At 41.0% G+C, this 20,378-nt stretch overlaps 1 protein-coding gene across 6 annotated transcripts in view; it reads left to right on the top strand.

Annotated features, from left to right (window-relative positions):
- Positions 1-20,378, top strand: part of ITSN2 (intersectin 2) — a 111,142-nt gene that overhangs the window by 61,600 nt on the left and 29,164 nt on the right. For 5 of the 6 annotated variants that reach the window (XM_084793402.1, XM_084793401.1, XM_084793400.1 and 2 more), the window contains 10 exons: positions 886-983; positions 2,554-2,729; positions 2,993-3,137; positions 6,033-6,238; positions 8,064-8,128; positions 9,811-9,977; positions 11,293-11,338; positions 11,424-11,545; positions 13,248-13,344; positions 13,743-13,934. In XM_084793402.1, coding sequence (XP_084649528.1) covers positions 886-983; positions 2,554-2,729; positions 2,993-3,137; positions 6,033-6,238; positions 8,064-8,128; positions 9,811-9,977; positions 11,293-11,338; positions 11,424-11,545; positions 13,248-13,344; positions 13,743-13,934 — 1,314 coding nt within the window. Of the gene's footprint in view, positions 1-885; positions 984-2,553; positions 2,730-2,992; positions 3,138-6,032; positions 6,239-8,063; positions 8,129-9,810; positions 9,978-11,292; positions 11,339-11,423; positions 11,546-13,247; positions 13,345-13,742; positions 13,935-16,466; positions 19,582-20,378 lie in introns of those variants that run through there. The other variant, XM_084793405.1, reaches the window with a different exon arrangement.

The raw sequence follows: 20,378 nt of genomic DNA, 5'->3' as shown, positions 1-20,378 counted from the left end.
TACAGGTCGATCTGCTGCGAGCAAACAGTAAAAATAATAAGCAATAAAATACGCATCCTTAAGCTAGGAAAAAACTTTTACATGAAATGTGGGTGAAAAGCATATATATATGAAAACTGGCTGAGGGTAGAAACCTTACATAACAAGACAAAGAGCGATTTAATTGATTAACATAAAAGGTCTACTTCAGTTTTCAGAGTTTATGCAACCTTAAATATTTACTTTACTTAGCTAGTGTAGCTGAGCCATTCATTTGAGTGAAACAACAGTAAACTTCATCAACCTTTTCTCAGAAGACACATTTACTTATACACCATGGAGTCTGTTCCTAACATGCTTTTAGATGAATAAACTCTTGGATCCATAATAGTGATGCAGTGGGTTCAAATTTTTTAACAAAATAGTTCTAAACTTATCAAGTCTAATATATTTGTGACTCCTTCTAATTTTCCCTTTAGGACAAACTAGTGCATCTATGGCTGTTTCTTCATCCAGCCTGTTTTACTCACTTGTCTCATTCGTGGCTTCCTCATGCCCATTACTTCCCTGTGATAGTCTCACCTCCACAGAGTTAGCCATGTCTCTCCCCAGCCTAGAGGCCTTCCACGGCACACAGCTTGCTCTGCTGACTGACTCCACACCTTCTCAGTCTGTGAAGCATCACTGTGGCTAGCTGCCTCCTCCTCCACTTAAGATGAACATTCTTTGCTTTATACTGACTCTATGACTAGTCAAGATATTTGGGTCCTAACAAATCTAAGTCAAGCAGATTTTTGTTATACTGTTAGATGGATGTTATTAAAGATTTTAAGAGTTCTTTATTGAGTCATAGTAAAGATGTGTATACTCAGAAGTAGCAAATTATGGCAATTATCTTTTCTTCAGGTGCGACAGCTAGTGCTTTGGTGAATTATAGAGCATTGTATCCCTTTGAAGCAAGGAACCATGATGAGATGAGTTTTAATTCTGGGGATGTAATTCAGGTAAGAAACGAAGCCTTTTCTGCTCATGAGAAAGCTAATCTCAATACATTGTGCTGTGTTTTCTATAATGTTAACTTTGATTTTTACATGCTTCTAAAAATATTTTGAAAACATTATCTTACTTAGCCCTTACAGCGCCTCTCATAGCTGCACAGGGCAGTAATTACTCCAATAATATTACCGAAACTGGAAACTTCCACTCAGACAAATTATAAGTGCCAGCACCGCAGTGGCAGAGTGGAGTGCGTCTGTCTTTTGGTTCTGTCCAGCGTTCCTTCCTCTCTGCCGCGTCAGTTCCTATCGTAAACGATGGCACCACTTGTGGTGCTTTAACAGACAGGCTGTAGGAGTCTGAGGGGCTGATTATTTTCTAGCAACTGTTAAAAGAAGTGAAGTTCTACAATCCTGACTGAATTTGGGTCATTCGTTCCTTGGGACGAATGGTCTTTGTTCTATTATCATAACGCATGAGATAGGTGAATAAAAAAATGCATAGAGAGTCACACTGATAAAGGTAGTACATTGGAAAAGCACAGGCTTTAAAAGTCACCCATTGGGATCTTAGGCCCTGAATGTCAAGGTAATACTCAATAAACCATTATTAAAACAAAAAGTTAAATATGCATCCCACTCATTCACTCTCAAGTACCTACCTCAGAGACTGGAAAGCACACACCATGTGAACACACTGGCCATGCCATTCTGCTTTATAACAGCTAGACACTTGAAACAGTTCAGATGCCCATTGGTAGAGAAAGCATGAACAAATGATGATATATCCAAATAACTTCCAGTAAAGAGGATGACACTCATATTCCAACATGGATGGATCTAAAAACAGATATTTTACATATAAGGAGGCAAACAAAACAAGAAAAATTTACATGATTTTATTCATAGAAAATGCAAAGCAGTAACAAAAAGCAGACAGTGTTTCCCGGGAAGTATGGTGAGGGGCAGGAAAGCGAACTCAGAGCTAAGCAAGAAGAAACTGGAGGCGATGGGTCCCTTATTATCTTGGATATGGTGGTTTATCAAAGGCATATAAGTATAACCAAAGCATTAAATTACTATCTTTAATTTATGTTAATTACATCTCAAAAAGCTGTTTTTAAAAATTATGGAGGAAGGCAGACATGGTGGTGCATACCTTTAATCCCAGCACTCGAGAGGCAGAGGCAGGTGGATCGCTGTGAGTTCAAGGCCAGCCTGGTCTACAAAGTGAGTCCTGAACAGCCAAGACTACACAGAGAAACCCTGTAACTTCAGCTAACCTGGAACTCACTATGTGGACCAAGTTAGCCTCAAACTCATAGAGATTCACCTGCCTCTGTCTCCTGAGTGCTGGGATTAAAGGCTTGTCCCAACATTCTTGGCCTCATATATTAACTTTGATAAGATTTAAAAAGATAATTTGTATATGATGAGAAATAGTAACCTAATAATTTGTAGGAAATGCTTTGATTTCAAATGGGCTTAATTATAAGTCTAAGAATACTGTGCAGCAATCTACACTCTTGTAAATGTATAGCGTTCTAAGCACTGAACTTTTCTTTTTCTTCTTCCATAGGTTGATGAAAAAACTGTAGGAGAGCCTGGTTGGCTTTATGGTAGCTTTCAGGGAAAGTTTGGCTGGTTTCCGTGCAACTATGTAGAGAAAATGCCGTCAAGTGAAAAAGCTCCGTCTCCTAAGAAGGCCTTACTTCCTCCTACAGTGTCTCTCTCTGCTACCTCAACTTCCTCCCAGTGAGTGGGGAGCTAACAGTGCAGTTCACGTAACTCACTAATTCATAGCTGTGTCAGCCTGATTCTTGATTATATTTTTAGTCCGGGCTGGCCCTTCCAACATTTTAATGCTAAAATTTATTAAGTGACTCAGAGTGCCTAAGTCCGTCTTATCTACAAATCATGTTTAACCACGGTGTATAGTAGGCCTGTGGGTAAACTGAGGGTACTGCATCAGGTTCTAAACAGTTACGCATACTTACATTAAAGTTTTACATTTGCAGACCACTTTGTTCAAATCAACCAGCATCAGTGACGGATTATCAAAATGTATCTTTCTCAAACCTTACCGTTAACACTTCGTGGCAGCAAAAGTCAGCTTTTACTCGCACTGTGTCCCCTGGATCTGTGTCCCCCATTCATGGACAGGTAAGTGAGTGTAGCTCTGTGTGCTTTATTCTTGACTTTGCTCTGACCCCGTACAGAGGCATCCATCTTCCCCTCATTTAAGCAGTGGCTGCAGCATCCAGTTTCTGTCCTTACTCACAAGTGATGTGCGGCTGAGGCTTGATTTCTACGTATTGCTCAGCATTGCCGTCCCTAAGGGCTGGGCCGGGAGGCCAGTGTCTTCTCTTGTCTAGGAACCCTGCTGCTTCAGGGTATGTACTTGACACATCAGTACTACCTAAAAGAAATGGCAGACTTCATCACAGTAAAGCCAGAAGCACAGATTTCACTTTTATTTAGAAATCCTTAGTACATGGTTATAGTTTCCAGCATTTAAAAAACTTTTTTGCTTGGTTTTATTTTGTTTTTGTTTTATGAGACAGTATTTCTCTGTGTAGCTTTGGCTGTCCTGGACTCACTTTGTAGACCAGGCTGTTCTCAAACTCACAGAGATCTGCCTGCCTCCACCTCCCTGAGGGCTGGGATTACAGGCTTGCGCCACTTTGCCCAGCTTTGCAGCATTTAATTATGTGCTAAAAATTCAAGAAAAACATGCTTGAAAAAAGTCTGCCTTTAAGTAATATATAACCTAATAAGAGAATCATACATGCATGTAACCGTAAAGTATGAAAAATGTGATGAATATATCTGCAAAGTTCTGAGGGCATATGGAGGAGAGCATCTCATCCAATCTGTGAGATTAAAGCATGCCCTGTGAAGGGAAGGTATTTTTGTTGGACCCTCAGCAGAAACAAGGCCTCACCACACCTAGAAGTCTCTACTACAGAGCAGCATGAGGAAGGCCACTGAGGCTCATGAGTTAGCAGTGTCTGCAGAATGATACTCGATTATATGTAGCTAGATTACACGTGTTAAGGAAAGTCTGAAGAACTCAGGTCAGTCCAGGCATGATGGTGTTTACCATCAGCACTTAGGAGGCTGAGGTAGAAGGACGGTGGGTTTTGAAGCTAGCCTTGGCTATAAAGAGTATTTAAAGCTAGCCTGAGCTACATAAGCAAGACACTGTCTCAATCAGTAAATTATCAACCAACAAATAACATTTTAAGGTAAGCAGTTAGAGAGAGGTAGTTAATACAGTACTAAACAATTTGACAGTGAGAAACAAAAGAGATTTTTGAGAGAAGCTTACACTTGTAAAAGATTTACACCTATGAAACTGTGGCCAGGTTGACGGTTCAGTGGGTAAAGCACGTGGTGCACAAGGCCAACAGCCTGCATTTGCACCTCTAGAACCTCCATGAAAGCTTGATGCAGAAATGTGCACTTACTGCTGTGGCAAGACGGGAGGTGGGAACACGAGTCAGGCAGGAGCTCATGGGCCTGCTGGTCGGCAGAATATGCAACATAGCAAACGAGATGGAGAGGCAAGGACTGACTGCCAGAACTTGTCCTCTGAGCTACACGCACATGCTGTGGTATGCTGTCTCACACGCATGCGCACGCATGCACACACTAACTTTAGCTAGACATTGTAATCCCAGCACTGAAGAGGCAGATGCAGGTAATTCTCTGAATTCAAGGCCAGCCTGATATACAGAATGATCCAGATCCAGGTCAACCAGGGCTACATAGAGAGACCCTGTCTCAAAACACTAACTAACCACCAACCAACAAACAAACAAATGACCAGCAAAACAAACTCTAGCAACAATGTAAAGGCAGATTGACAGAAGGAGGAAGAAAGAACAGGCAAGGGGGAATAGTATAGCAACTACGAAGCAGTGGTTGTTTGGACTAGTTCCATGGTAATGAAAATACACAGAGAGGAAACAGCATGTAGAAGAATATTGAGAATTAACATAAAATAATCCTTTGAATGTGGATAGTAAAAGGGAAATTGAATTTAAAATAGTTCTTCAGGGTATGAAGGCTCAGCAGTTAAGAGCACTCACTGTTCAGTCATGACAACTGAGATTCAGATCCAGCAATCACAGGATAAGCTGGGTGTCCTACAGATGCCTTCCAGCCTCTGCCTGTTGCATAGGCAGACATTCAGACAGCAGATTCTTTTCAAAGTAATTCTTCAGAGGCCAGAGAGATGGTTCAGCAACCAAGAGCATGTACTGCTGTGTTCAGAGGACTTTTTTCTAGCACCCACATCAGGAGGCTCAGAACTACCTGTAACTCCAACTCCAGGGGGATCTGACACTCTGCAGGCATTGGATTCACATTCTCTCTCTCTCTCTCTCTCTCTCTCTCTCTCTCTCTCTCTCTCTCTCTCTCTCACACACACACACACACACACACACACACACACACAATTTTAAAATGTTTACTTTTTTTCAAACAATAGCTTGTTTGTAAACAACTGAAAGAACAGTAACAGTTCCTGGTAGACAGCTCAGGAAGAGGCTTAGGTTGTAGAAATGATTACCTTCAGGCACACCAACACAACCCAGTGGGAACGGTTAGTGTACATCCTGAGTGCAAAAGGTAAACTTACCCTGAAATTATAGACTTTAAAGGCCACAGGCATAAATTAGAGTGAAGAGCTGACCCGTGAGGGGAGGAGGAGTCCTTGTTGTTAAGAGGACACAGCAAGGGAGAGGCTGAGTCTGACCACTCCTACTGGGGCCAGCAGCAGGGAGAAGCCACTGGAAGCTGGAGGACAGAAAAAATGTTTCAGTAACTTTTTTTAAATGGCTTTGTGAATACTCCCTTGACCATGCAGTTTGTCAGTATCATGATGATGTGTCCTTGAATAGTAGGATGCTCAAGGCCATTCACATGGCTGTGTGTCATACGTCATTTTAAATTCATAGATTGACCAAGTTGATATGCTCCCTGTTATGTGCTAGAAATCAGAAATCACCATTACCGTACTCTGTTTTTAAGTTGTGCTGCTTTGGATCCTAGGGGCAGGCTGTAGAGAACCTGAAAGCTCAGGCCCTTTGTTCCTGGACGGCAAAGAAAGAGAACCACTTGAACTTCTCAAAGCACGATGTCATCACCGTCCTGGAGCAGCAAGAAAACTGGTGGTTTGGGGAGGTGCATGGAGGAAGAGGATGGTTCCCCAAATCCTATGTCAAGATCATTCCTGGGAGTGAAGTCAAGCGAGGAGAGTAAGTGAGGCCTGGTGTTGGCGTCCTCACCACATAGCTGTGGTTCAAATCCCGCAGGGTGATTCCTGTCATTAAAAATCACTTCACGTTTGTATCTGTTTAGAATCTTTCATTCTAGCCTTCTCAAACTTGTGAAGGTTTCAAAATTATCAACTTCTAGATCTTTGTTTTCTTTTTACCATAAGATCAATTAGAGAAACAGCATTTCATTTCAGGATTTCTCCATTGTTTACTGAAAATTATCAGTATTTAAAGGATTCTTTACTGAGGTCTCACCCTTTCATACTGGAGCATTCTCATACCTAGGCCCCCAGGGCTCTTTAAATACAGCTTTCCTATTGCTCACAGCACATGTCTTTATAGTGACTGACTTCTTTGACCCATATTCCTTACTAAGTTATAAGCCCCATGAAGCTATAATGTCTCTTTTGATCCATTTTTTCATGTCTCCTATAAAATTAACTCATAGCAACTGCTGAATCATCTTAATGAATGAGGACAGGAGAGAATGAGTTAAGCAAGTGAATGAAATTGCAAATCTACAAAATCCAAAACTCTAGCTAGACTTAGGTCTTAAGTCTGTCAGGGTGTCAGGTTGCCAGGTGGCTTTAACACAGGCAAGTCCCACTGTTCTCTGTGGGCAGCTGTCTATTGTGCTCTGCACGGAAGGGGACCTGAAATAGAGCAGCTGATGTATGCAGACCCTGGCCGTACAAATCAAGAAGCGTGTGCCCTAGTTCCCCTGTCTTCAGCAGCCTGTTTTACCTCAGATCTCTGACTGAATGCAGAGTTAAACTAAACAGACTGTAGGGCACTTCACTGCTGCGTGTCTGCTTACTATTGTCTAGTTCAGATGTGGACGTTAACTTCACAGACTGACCTGGGATTTTGGAAGGATGAAGTAGTAAGTCACAGTACATACCTGGCGTCTTCACGCTAGAGCCTTTATAGCAATTATTTTGTTATCCATATAACATATTATAGAGACGAAAGCTTAAGCAAAAGATAGATTAAGTTTAAATGCTTTAGAGGCATTTGCCCCCTTAAATTTCTGTTTAATTTCTGATCTTTTCTAAGAGATGAGTCATGTTACTTAAAAGCCTGCAATCGAGGTTGGCATGGGTGTGCATGCCTGTAGGTTCAGCAACTTAGGAAGTTGAGGCAGGAGGATTACAAGTTCAAAACTAGCATGGGCAACACAGAAGACCTTGTCTCAAAACACAAGGCACAAAAAATAACAACCAAAGCCTGCATTAATGGAGACATTAGCATTAACCGAGGCAGTCTCATCATGAGGGTTAGTAAAGTTCCTTTCTGTGCCACTCCACAGTTCAGGGACAGGTCCTGAAGAGTCCTCTGTATTCCCTTGGTATCTATATCTTAAACATGATAGTTCTTCCAAATTTTTTAAACCAACATCATAGATTAATGTGGAAATTACTATTTACCTACTATGAGATTTTTTAAAGATTTTTATATTTTAAGATGTAATAAACTAATCAAATAATAACATTCATATATGTATGTTTATCTGTAAGCCAAGCCAGTCTCTGTTTGTGCACTTGCTAGTGTGCAGATGTCTGTTAAGTTCCTTATAAAGTGAAAGCTATGTCTTATTGAAATTGTTTCAATATGGAGTGGTTTATAATTAGCACTTAATCTAGGAGGATTTCATATCTAAGTATATTCTTGGAGTGTGCACGGAGATGCAGTTTGGTTGAGCGAGCACGAGATGCTGCTAGCCCTGTAGTAGTTTTCGGCTCACCTTTGTTGAGCTTCTGTTGCTGTGTGTGCATGTGTCTTATTTCTCTATTTGATTTGGTAGACCAGAAGCTTTGTATGCAGCTGTAAATAAGAAACCTACCTCCTCAGCCTACCCAGTTGGAGAAGGTAAGTTGCTTTAAACAGGAGTTAGTTCAGTTATTATTTGAACATTTGTTGTTCGTGTCTCTTTCTTTCTTTCTTCCTTCCTTTCTTTCTTTCTTTCTTTTTTTTTTTTAATGTTTTTGAGATTAAGAAAGCCTGCCCCATAGGTGGATTGCTGTGAGTTTGAGGCCAGCCTGGTCTTCAGAGTGAGTCCAGGTCAGCCAAGGGTATACAGAGAAACCCTGTCTAAAAAAAAGAGATTAAAAAAAAAAAAGCCTGCCTCTCTTTTCTTCATATGAATATTGAAGACACAAAAAGTACATGGCTGAAATTGGCATATTTAGAGTTCGTGGAACAGAAACAGCCTAGGGGCTGGGGTGGTGGCTAAAGGGTTAAGAGCACTTGCTGATCTTGTGGAAGACCTGAGTCAGTGCCCAGCACTCATAGCACACTACTCACATCTGCCCGGGACTACAGCTCTGGTGCCCTTTCTGGTCTCTGCAGACACCCCAGACAAGTCGCACGCGCACACACACACACACACACACACACACACACACACACACACGTGTGTGTGCGCGCGCGCGCTTGCAAATAAAAATAATAAGATATGGTGGTGCATGCCTTTAATGCCAGCACGGACAAAGAGTGAGAAAGGGCTTCTCACAGAGAAAAGAGAATGAACCAAGGCATACCCATGCATCTTAGAAGCAAGGCCACCCAAGAGGCTGGTGCCGTGTCTGCACTGGGGTCGAGTGTGAGGAGATGCGTGTAGGCGAGCAGTACGTAGAGCCTGGGCCGCCTTCTACTGTGATTTCCTTAGACCCTGGGCTACTTCTAGTTGTATGAAGTCAGCTGGGCACAGTGACTAGGAGTGTGAATTCCTAGGGTTTCACACCATCTCTACTTATGATAAAAGAGCAAAATAGAAGAAAAAAAAAAACAGGACTTCTAAAACCCAGTTGCTGTTTCGTCAAAGGAATAGTAACCACAGGAACAAGAATCACAGGCAATCTAAAACTGAAGACCTATCCCATGAGGTCATTCGGTAACAGACTTGTTTAGCATCTGCTGGGAACCAAGCACCATGCTAGGAGTGGGGCCTTGTGGCAGGACTTGATGTTTCCTTAACTGTACAGAGCAGTTAAAGAACAGAGAAGTTCGCACAGTGGGTGGGGTATCTTTTACACGAAAGGTTTAAAAGATTGTTTTGACTCCGTTATCACCAAGTAACACTCCCACTAAGCCTCAGTTCCGTTATCCATGTAGAGATGCTGTATGTCTGTAGTTTAGGATAATAATTCTTTGTTACCAAAATAACAGCTGACAAAGCTGTCACACCTTTAATCTCAGCACTGGGGAAGCTCTCTGAATTTTAGGCCAGCTCTATCTCATACTGAAGTAAAAGACTGACTGTTGCTGCTCCTGTTGCCACAGAGCCCACTGACCCTGCAGCACAAGCAATAATCTTTCCTTTATTTCACAAGATAACAGCAGTTGAAAAAAATGTAAAGCCTTGGGTAAAATTTCTTAGCCTTCACCTAGATACGGTGCAACGTCTTTTACAGTAAACCTCTATGTCTTAGAGATTACCTCATTTTCTTTTTTACATCTGTGCATTTTTGGGGCAGCGGGTTGTTGTTTGGTTGGTTTTGGTTTTAGTTTTCTTAAAATCCAACCCATTTGCTTTTCCTTGTTCCCTACAGAGTATATTGCACTTTATCCATACTCAAGTGTAGAGCCTGGAGATTTGACTTTCACTGAAGGAGAAGAAATACTGGTGACCCAAAAGGATGGAGAGTGGTGGACAGGAAGGATTGGAGATCGAACTGGAATCTTCCCATCCAACTATGTCAAACCAAAAGATCAAGAGGTAGTGTTCTCTGCATTAAAGCAAAAGCAGTCCATTGTCACCGACCAGGGTTTGTGCTGGTGCAGAGAGCTACGGTTTGGGTGGTGCTGCTGTCATTACAAGGAAACTACTCACAGTCACTCCAGTCACACAGCTTTCTCTTAGGGCCCCAGTTAGAAGACAAGGACACAGGATTTCATAGACTTTATAGAGCAGGAGCCAGAGATGGGACTGAGCATGAGTGTTAACATTGGCAACAAGTCCTGTCAGCTCTTTTCCCTGAAGTGACGGGCATACTTAACTCATTTTTGAGAAAATGTTTACTAACTCTTGTCTAAATATTTTTCTGTCAGTTCTTTGAAGTAAACTATTCCCTAAAGGCATTTACCCACACCAATAATTTCCCTTGAGACTCCTGCGTATGGTATATAGTAGACATGTTGCAGGTACACTTCTTTAAAAGGAAAGTATATCCAGCAGAATATAGTGGTACAGGCCAACAATCCTAGCACTTAGGAGACAGGCAGATTAGGAGCTCAAGGTCTTCCTTGGCTACAGCAAGTTCAAGGCTAGCCTGCACTACGAGAGACCCTGTCTCAACTGGGGGAAAATGTGTGTAAAGGTTAGGAGTTGGGGTTGGAAAGATGGCTCAGTGGTTAAGAACATTTGCTGCTCTTACAAAGGACCTAAGTTTGGTTCCCAGTGAGAACATGTCCCAGTCAGATCAGCCTGTGGACAAGTCTGTTGGGCATTTTCTTGATTAATGGTTGTTGGGGAGGGCAGCCCGTTATGGGTGATGCCACCCCTGGAGCAGGTGGTCCTAGTATAGGAAAGCAGCCTGAGACAGCCAGGAGAAACAAGCCAGGAAGCAGCACCCCTCACGGCCTCTTCAAGTGCCTGCCCTGTTTGAATTTCTGCCCTGACTTTCCTCAGTGATGGGCTCTTACCTGAAAGTGAGAGATGAAACAAACCCTTTCCTCCTCAAGTTGCTTTTGGCTACCGTATTGCATCACAGCACAGAAACCATGTGCTGTGAGGATACTCCAGACAGCCATGTTTAATGCCAAGAAAGCTTCAACCAGTGAGCACTTCCTGTTACATTAGTGCATGCCAGCTTGAGCTGCTTGCATATAAAATGCTGCATTAGCAGACCAGATCTGTTTGTTGGCTCTGGATCCTTTGGTTATTTGGCTAATACAAAGTTCATTGTCATCTTGGTCTTCATTTAAAGAAACAAGAACCCTGGGTGTTAGAAATGTTTAGTTCCTAGTAAACTTGCATTGTCATGTCTGGATTTCTGGGGGGAAAAACAACTATATTTTTTTTTTCATTGTAGAATTTTGGGAATGCTAGCAAATCTGGAACATTAAACAAAAAACCTGGTATGTATAATAGTAACCTTGAAATCTGACTAGAGTTTACTCTGTTTGTAGTTTTGGATTCACAGTGCTATTTTCTCCTTTTCAGAGATCGCTCAAGTAACTTCGGCATATGCTGCTTCCGGTGCTGAGCAGCTCAGCCTTGCGCCAGGGCAGCTAATATTAATCTTGAAGAAAAACACAAGTGGGTGGTGGCAAGGAGAGCTACAGGTAATTTTCTTTGCAAGGTAAAAATTCAGGCTCATAAAAAAGAGCAATAATTTTAAAAAGCCACCCCCAATCATAACACTTGGAGGTTATCAGTCAACATTTAAGTACATTGCTTCTCTCTAGTCTCCCACTGTTTTCTAACACAGTTTAGTTGACCTATTAAGTGTTTTCCACTTACTAGGCAACAGGCCCTTTTCTTTTTCTTTTTCTTTTTTTTTTTCCTTTCTCTTTCTCTCTCTCTTTTTTGTTTTGGTTTTTGGTTTTTGAGACAGGGTTTCTCTGTGCATCCTTGGCTGTCCTGGACTCTCTTTGTAGACCAAGCTGGCCTCTAACTCACAGAAATTCACCTGCCTCTGCCTCTCTGAGTGCTGGGACTACAGGCTTGTGCCACCACACCCACCTCATAGATCCTTTTCTTAAAGGAAAAAAAAATATAACATCATCTCTGCCTGGGATGCCCAGCTTGCCATATCCCTCTAAAGAAAAGACCAGGCCCTGTGCTGAGGAAGTACTCCCCAGCCCTGAAAATACTCCCCAGCTGCCCCACCCCACCCCTGAGGTCTTAGACTTTGGAAATAGCAGCACAGGAAACAGTACGGACATAGATGAGCATAGTTTTTCCTGAAAATCTTAGCAGATAGTTGTCACATATATTTTTATAGAGAAAAAGCTTTCTTCTCTCATTTCTAATATTTCCTTCCCAGCCTAAATGCACTTTAAAGTTAAAAGATGATGAGAGAAGTAACAGCTGTGTTTTTATTATACGTTTAGGTGTGGTGGGAATGCATTTAGTTCTGGCATTGTAGTCTCAGAAATCCTTAAGAACAGAGATGTGCAGATTCGGTGTGTTCTTGACTGAGCCCCTTAATTTCAACCTTCTAGTTAACTTTGAACTAACTAAATGGGAAATACAACCTTCCAGAAATGCTTTTATGACTTCCTGATTATTGACAAGGCTCCAGGTTGAGCCAAACCCTTAACAGTTGACTGGAGCTCACGAGGAGCCGTGGGAGCTCTCTGTAGCCTGGTACTTGGGCAGAGTGTTTGGAGAACTTGTGCCTGGGAGTTCTCTAGAGGCACCCGTGGCTGGCTGGCGTTGTCGGCAGTGTTTTGAGGCTCACTGTGATGAAGCTTCCCCTTGTGGAAAGTTAACCTGGAAGCCCAGTGAGGAGTTCAGGGGTCCATGACTAGTCCCTGAGTCTGCTCTCAAATTTGGTAGTTCACTAGAAGCGTCCTCAGAGCTCCCCGAAAGCTATTATCTCACTGTTCGTCACTGTGAAACAGGACAGATTGAAGCCAGCCAATGGGTCACATGTGGAGGACCCCCAAAGTGGACCTGGTGGTTCCCCTCTCCAGAAGAGGCAGTGGGAGCCCTGGTGTCTGGAGTTTTTAATGGGGACTTTATCACACGTGTAAGGTTGAATGATCCGATGGTGAAGCCACTCCAGCCCTGTCATCAGAGTGAGCTGAAACAGCAGGACACAGAGCAGGTCACATTGCTGGATTTGGCCTTGCCCAAGCCTCACTGGTAAACAGAGTCACTTGCTAGTAACTACACCCAGGATTTAGATTCCATCTGAGGAGCCAAGTCCAAAGGCCAATACATGGGCAAGGTTAACTTGTCATTAGAAAGCCTAGAATTTTTGGTTTTAAGTTGTAGCTCGATGGTTATTTTTAATTGTTTCTTTTGCTAATTTTATAGGCCAGAGGGAAGAAACGACAGAAAGGATGGTTTCCTGCCAGCCATGTCAAGCTACTGGGTCCAAGTAGTGAGAGAACCACGCCTGCCTTTCATGCGGGTATGAAAGGGCTTACCTTGCATTTGTCTTAGAAGACTGTTACAGCACAGGATGTCTCAAATTGGCTAACTTCTTGGAAGGCCTGGAAAACTTGCCTTTCCTTCCCTCTGCTTCAGAGCAGTGTACTCTGGGAACATCTTCCTGCAGAGTACTGTTACTCCTGGAAATGTGAAATTGCTGCTTTGTCATATTAGAGTTTACTTGGATTTTTACCTAGAGTTGATTAGGCTTTGGAGGTTGTTTTGTTTTATTTTGTTTTGTGAGGCAGAGATTGGGGGAAAGAGCATGTAAAATAAAAATTTAGCCTAATTTTAGAATTTAATAATAATTTAAGTTCTAGAGGCAGGATTGGTCCTTGTAGGAATACTTAACTAATTATTTTGCTGTTCTTTTGCTAGTATGTCAAGTGATCGCTATGTATGACTATATAGCGAATAATGAAGATGAGCTCAATTTCTCCAAGGGACAGCTTATTAATGTTATGAACAAAGATGACCCTGACTGGTGGCAAGGAGAAATCAATGGGGTGACCGGTCTCTTTCCTTCAAACTATGTTAAGATGACAACAGACTCAGATCCAAGTCAACAGTGTGAGTAACATCAGATTACTTCTCTCTCAACTGATTAAAAAAAAAATCTTAATTATATTGCATGATTACTATTCTGGGTCAGATCTTAAATTCATCACTCACAGTAGATGTAGTTAATATTTCAAATAAGAAAAACTAAATGATAACAACCAAGAATGCTTTTGGCTAGCTTCAGCACTTAGTGCTAGTTTTTCTCTTCACAGAACTGTGTCATTTCTTGTGTGACTTCTTTGGTGTGATGTCACCTAAACTGTAGCTTCCCTTCATCACTACCACCCCTTTACAGCTTAATACAAAATAGCTGGTGCTATAATTTTCCTGGACTGTGACATATCCTGTTAGTGGATACAGTCCATTAATTTTGGAATCTCCTCATTTATTTTCTATGCATTTAAATATCACTCAGCTTGGGAAAATTAAATAACCCATTTTAAACTTTCAAAACATGCACTAGGTGATTCTTTAGAGACTATCTCATGTCACAAAATATGTGTGAAGCAAGATCATTTTCACAGTTGCACCCGATACGTACAAAGGAGAGAGGGAGATAAAAAGAAAGCCATTGCTTTAAGGAACTCTACCTCAGGTATACAAAACTCCTAGAAAACTAACCTAACTTGAGAAATAGCTTTTTAAAAAGATGTATATAGGTTGTGTGTAGCCCAGGCTGGCTTCATACTTGGTGTATGCCTGAGGATGACCTTGAATTCCAGATGCTTCTGCTTCTTGTTTCTGATTCTAAATACCTAGATTATAGGCCTGCACCTCCGTGCTCCAGTAAAACTTTCTGTCTCTCTCTCTCCTCCTCCTCCTCCTCCTCATCTTCCTCCTCCTCCCCCCAGTAGAGGGGTGGTACTGGGGGTTGATTGAACCTAGGGCCTCCTGCACTCTAGGCAGATGCTCTACTGCTGAGCCATATTCCCAATTTCTAATTCTTTCTTTATTTCTTATTTTGTTTTTCAAGACAGAGTTTCTCTGTGTAGCCATGACTATCCTGGACTCACTTTGTAGACCAGGCTGGCCTGGAATTCAGAGATCTGCCTGCTTTGCCTCCCTGAGTGCTGGGATTACAGGTGTGTGCTATGGCACCCAGCCCAATTCTAATTCTTAAGAGAAACAAAATTTGGAGTTTGTTTGGTACACAAATTATGTAGAAAGCATAAATTAGTTATCTAGGGACACATGACAAATTACCTTTTGGCAGTTCAAGCATGGTCAACACCCCCACCTGGAACCCCAGCACTCAGGAGGACCATACACTGGAGCCCGTTTCAAGCTAGCCATTATAGCTAGTGGCTTCTGTGTTAGCACAGCTCTCCAAGATAACTAGTACCACGCCCTTTCTGAAATAATATGAAGAAATTATTTGAGCAAATAAGAGGAGGAAGATCTTTGATTTATTATTGTTCTACTTAATTTTAAAGAAATGGAATTCTCATTTGCTTCAGTCAAGAAATGTATTCATTTTATAAATATTCTTTAGGTGTCTGCCACACACTTCAGGCATTAGAATCCAAATATTCAGAGGCATGCTTTGCTCTAAAGTAGCTTTGGACTTCAGTTGGGAGCAGTCAGGCAATACAACAGTTGCCTTAGGGGGTATTTGCACTAATATGAACCTGGGGGTGATCCCTAACCCTGTGTGGGAAGAAGGCATGCTGCTGCAGAAGGCTCCCAGAGTGCATTCAGTGGGCCCAAGAGAAGGAGGAGGTGCTGTTTGCTAGAAAGGAAAATGGGGTTGAAAGGAGATATTAGTTATTTTCTTGATCATTTTACCTAGTTAGAGATGAGGAAATGGAACAGTCAAGGGATCGGGTCAAACTAGAGTAGTTCCAAAGTGCTGTGTTGTAAAGTTATTCTCTACGGCTCATGCCTTGGTTTGGGCTAAGATATTTGGGGTTGTGTAGTTTGAGTATATCTAAAAGCAATACTTCTTACTGTCCTAAGTGAATGGCAAAGGTTTGTCACCCATCCTGGAATAAAAGAACTGGGAACAGTTTCCAACCAGATCCTCTGAAGTTTTATATATATGTATTGTTTAAATCACCAAGGAGACTGCAGAACGTCTGTTATGTTTGCTCAAAATAGCTGTTGTACTAGCAACTGGAGAGTCATAATCGCTTTTTAGCAATGTCCAGAGTTCACTGAATCCCTAGCTATGAGATTCACCAAACATAAGTTTACATAAGCCTCCAGCTTCCACGGGATGTGCTCTAGAAAATGCTTCATGCGTGTAGTCAGGGATTCACTTGAGAACAGAATTACAGCTACTTAGATATTTAGAAGTAAATCACTTACTAGTGGTCTTTGTTTGAGGTATTAGTGCTGGTTACACTGTAGATTAGAAAATTGTGTTTTTCTAGCCCTTATAAACACTGTATTCATTTTAATATACAATTGGCATTTTTTAAGGTTGAGGATTTTAGTGGTTCAAATTTACTTAGTTGATATTGCATGTGACTATTAGTCAAATTTTTTCTCACCCACCTAATTTACATTATGTTCATTTTATTCCTCATTTTCTTTTTTTAGGACCCAATGTTGTCTTCCAGTTGTGAAAGCACCCCAGAGACCCACTATCCAAGTTTGACTCTAGCGTGGAGGCAGGGCAGGCAGCCCTGATCAAATATCTCCTACACAATCCTTTACTTCGTTTGAATGTTAGAGCCACTTGTGACTATTTCTTTGTGTTTCTAATTTACAGTTAAAATTTATTTGTAACAATTTCAAGGATAGTGGGTCTTTGTGTGGCTTTCCCTGCTGTTCACTCTGGCATCCTTTAGCATTTTTCTTCTTTTTTAATTTGGCACTTGTAGGTCATTAGCATGCATATTCAGTTTGCCCTTACATGGTGGGAGTACAAACACACAAAGACCCACTATTTGCACAAACTGTTCTCTCTGGTTTGGAATGCTTTTCCAATGCTCGTGCAAATTGTATATTCATTACAGAATTCAGATGATGTTTGCTTATGTTCTACTATTATATTTTATCTAATCCTAATCAGAAGGGCCCATGATTGGCTCAATCTGTGATTTGCTCTCAAATAAGCACTGTTTATTATGTTCTCATATGCCACTATGAGTACCAATAGGTAGGTTTGTTTGAAGGCCAAGAACTGGAAATAGCCTTTTCTATGTCTTCTGTGTGATCTGAATAGGAGCAATAACACTGGGGAGCCTTTCTTGTCTCACAGAAGAGAAACGCGGTATGCTCTGGCCACTGCCTGCAGAGTAGTATATGTTGGTCTGTTTCTGCTGCCCGAGAATGAGTGCAGGGCTTGGGCAGTGTCTTGACGGTCTTAGGTGCTCTAGTCTGCAGAGCTATGCTCCAGCACACAGTTACTGCTTTACTGATGACATAAACATAGGCTATTTTCATGAATGGCAAGTGTCCATCACTGACTGTGAGGTGAGAGACCGTCCCTAGCTTAGAGCACTTATATCTATAATATGTTCTAAAGTAGAATTTGTTATCTCTTGTAGTCAGGTGACTACTTGCCCTAGTATACAAAATGACACTGTTGGCATTCATAATGCACTTAGTAAAGTCCATAAGGAGTCTTTGAAGAGTCTGAACCAGACCTGAAGCAGGCATGCAGGCTCTAGCCAAGGACCCCATAGTAAGGGGAGAGCACGTGAGAGCTGCCATTCCTCTGCCCATGAGGCTTCTTTGGGGCTGGAATATTGACGTTGCTATCTACGCCTCCTGGCGAGTATTCTTCTCCCACATTGCCTACTTTGGCATAGAATTTTACTTCTTCCCTTAAATGGAAAGCACTCTACACATAATAGACATTATTATTAACTAATAAGTGTGATAGCACTTAGCTGAAATGAGAAAGTTTTAATACAGTATTAAACCATATTTGAAAATCAATGAGCAGTTTATGCAATGTAAAATGTTTACAAATTGCAGTGCAATCTACTGTTTGTGGAATGTCAGATAAGTGTATATACAATCACAGAGTCTTATTCATCATAGAGTTCTTTGAGAAAGTGAAACATGCTTTTATACCTCTCACTTTCACTTAAAGGCATATTTTGTGCAATATTTATGTTAATGTGCCTATTATAATGAGTGAATTATTATAATCATACATTGCCTAAATCATAACTTGAAAAAACCACAACAATTTGGTTACATCTTTACAAAACTCAAATATCTGTACTGGAAAACTTCACATTATTGGGGTGTTGGGAGATATGTGTGTGTGCTCTCTGGGGTGGGGGTTTCTGTTAGAGTTCTTAGCCCATCTCCATTTTAGCATTTGCCATCATATTGTTTTATATGACACTCATAGGAAAGCAATAATATCAATTTACAGATGGATAAGAGAGTTGCCTGCAGTCACTAAGAGACAGTGCAAAGACTGAGTCCAAACTGACTTTTCCACAGTATATAGATTACCTGATCTTTCTTTTTGTCTCTTGAACATTTTCACTTTGCAGCCTTGAATTCAGTGTGTGGACTGCTGCTTTATATACTGAGGTAAAAAATCCAGCACTGCTAATTAATTACATTGTTTTGTAAGGCGCCTTTTTTTTTCTTCATAATTTTCATTTGGGGCTTCTCTACTGATAAATTATTCCAAAAATATTTCATAGGCCAAATCACTTTACTTCTCCATCTCTAAAAGTAGATGGCTAGAACTGGCATTCAGGTTGAGCTCAGCATCTACAATCAATCTGAAAATAGCATGTTCATCAAGTACCTGTGGCCTCAGTGACACACTGGCCCAACAGTCAGGGTAAATGTCAGTCTAGCAAGTAAACTCACTGTGTTAACTGAATACTGCTCTGTGTAGGTGTTTTGTCATATATCTGATAGAAAGCTGTAAGACAGGAAGTTGAATGACTTATAATCATTTAAATCATTCTTATAAGTGCATGCGATCTGTTGCAGTACCTCATCCAACCATGTATTTGCTCTCTTCCTGATTTAATGTAAGGCAGCTTTCTGTTGCTTAGAAGGAAAGAGTTTACTGGATACAATATTTTAAAATTAGAACAGAGTGAAATCAGCTGGAACTTGCAGGAAACGCCTGTTTAAGAGCACACTGAGACAGGCATTTCTAAAGCATGTGTTTGAACTCAGTGTGTTTTTCAGCAGTGAGGAAAAAGGCTGCAGGCAAAGCTGTTATTTTTAGAAAATTAAAAACTAAAAATTAAGCTTATTGATTATATAGTTTCTCCGAATCTTTGAGTCATTTGAAATAATGCAACACTTAAGACAGTAGCTGTTTTAAAATGCAGTATAATAGTAGAGTTAGACAGGAAGAGATTGTGGGGAGGAAAGGTAAAAAAGATGCCAAATCCAGTCCAAAGCTTTATTTGCCAAGTTTTCTTAGAATGAATTTTACCAAGTTATGAATTTCTGTAAATAAACAAGGGAAATCATGAGACCCCTTTGCCTAGCTGGCATTATTAGATCTGCTGTGATGCTACTGTGATGTAATAAACTATCAAATTGTTGCAAAGTGATGTATTTGCCTTAAATTTTTATTTTGTGTGTCTTGAGAACTATAGTATTAAAGGTATTGAGATTGTGCAAATGCTGGGCACGCTTGGCATGAATTAATGTTTTTATTTTTACACAACTGTAATATAACTATGCAAGTGTGTTTATTAAAAGGACACAAACTCCATTACTTGTATTGTGTATTTCTTTTGAAGCATCCTTTTAAAACTTATTTTAATTGCTTAGATATAAGTGTGATTAGATGTCTTTGGGACTTTGCTTTTCTCTTTATGTAATATCAGGGTACAGACCAATAGTCAAGATTCATATAATTTGAGATAATTATACATATCTCAGAAGCAAAAGTGATTCTTATTTTGCTATGCTGTTGCCGAGCAAATATAATCAAAGATAATAGGAATATTTTTCTTTACAGTTTTTTTCTACAACGTTTTTTTCTAAAAGTATCGAAAGAAACTCAGAAGGCATTTCAATACAAAGTAAGAGGCTAGTAGGAGAGCCTGCAGCGGCTCTTCAGTCCGGGACCTCAGAGTTGAGCAGAGAACTACATTTGATATCAAGTCAGTGGTTTTATAAGTATGGATCCAGGGAGGAGGGAAGATGAGGTTTTCTTTTTACTACAAAACAGGCATGGGCTTTCCAGAAAGAGGCAATCCAGAGGCACCGCAGTAGATGTGCATCCGCTGGGAATGGGCCCCACCGTGCCTACTGTTGCTTTTACAACACCTTGGTAGTTGAGGCTCCTGAGGGAGAGGATTAGCTGTGTGCGATCCTCAGCCGAGGGTTGGGAAGTAAGAGGACCCAGGACTACAGGCAGTAGGATTTGGGAGACTTGAGAGTGCCGTGGGGCTACAGTTTGGAAAACAAGGTGCCTGTGTCAAAATAGGAGTGGTCAGATACTTTTCTAAGACCCATGAACAAAGTCACTGATTGTTTCATTTTTACAGATGGGTTAACTAAAAT

The sequence above is a fragment of the Acomys minous genome (genome assembly GCF_964271855.1).
Source record: "Acomys minous genome assembly, chromosome: 8".
Lineage (NCBI taxonomy): Eukaryota > Metazoa > Chordata > Mammalia > Rodentia > Muridae > Acomys > Acomys minous.
The sequence above is the reverse complement of the archived record's forward strand: the minus strand, read 5'-3'. Positions and strand labels throughout refer to the sequence as shown.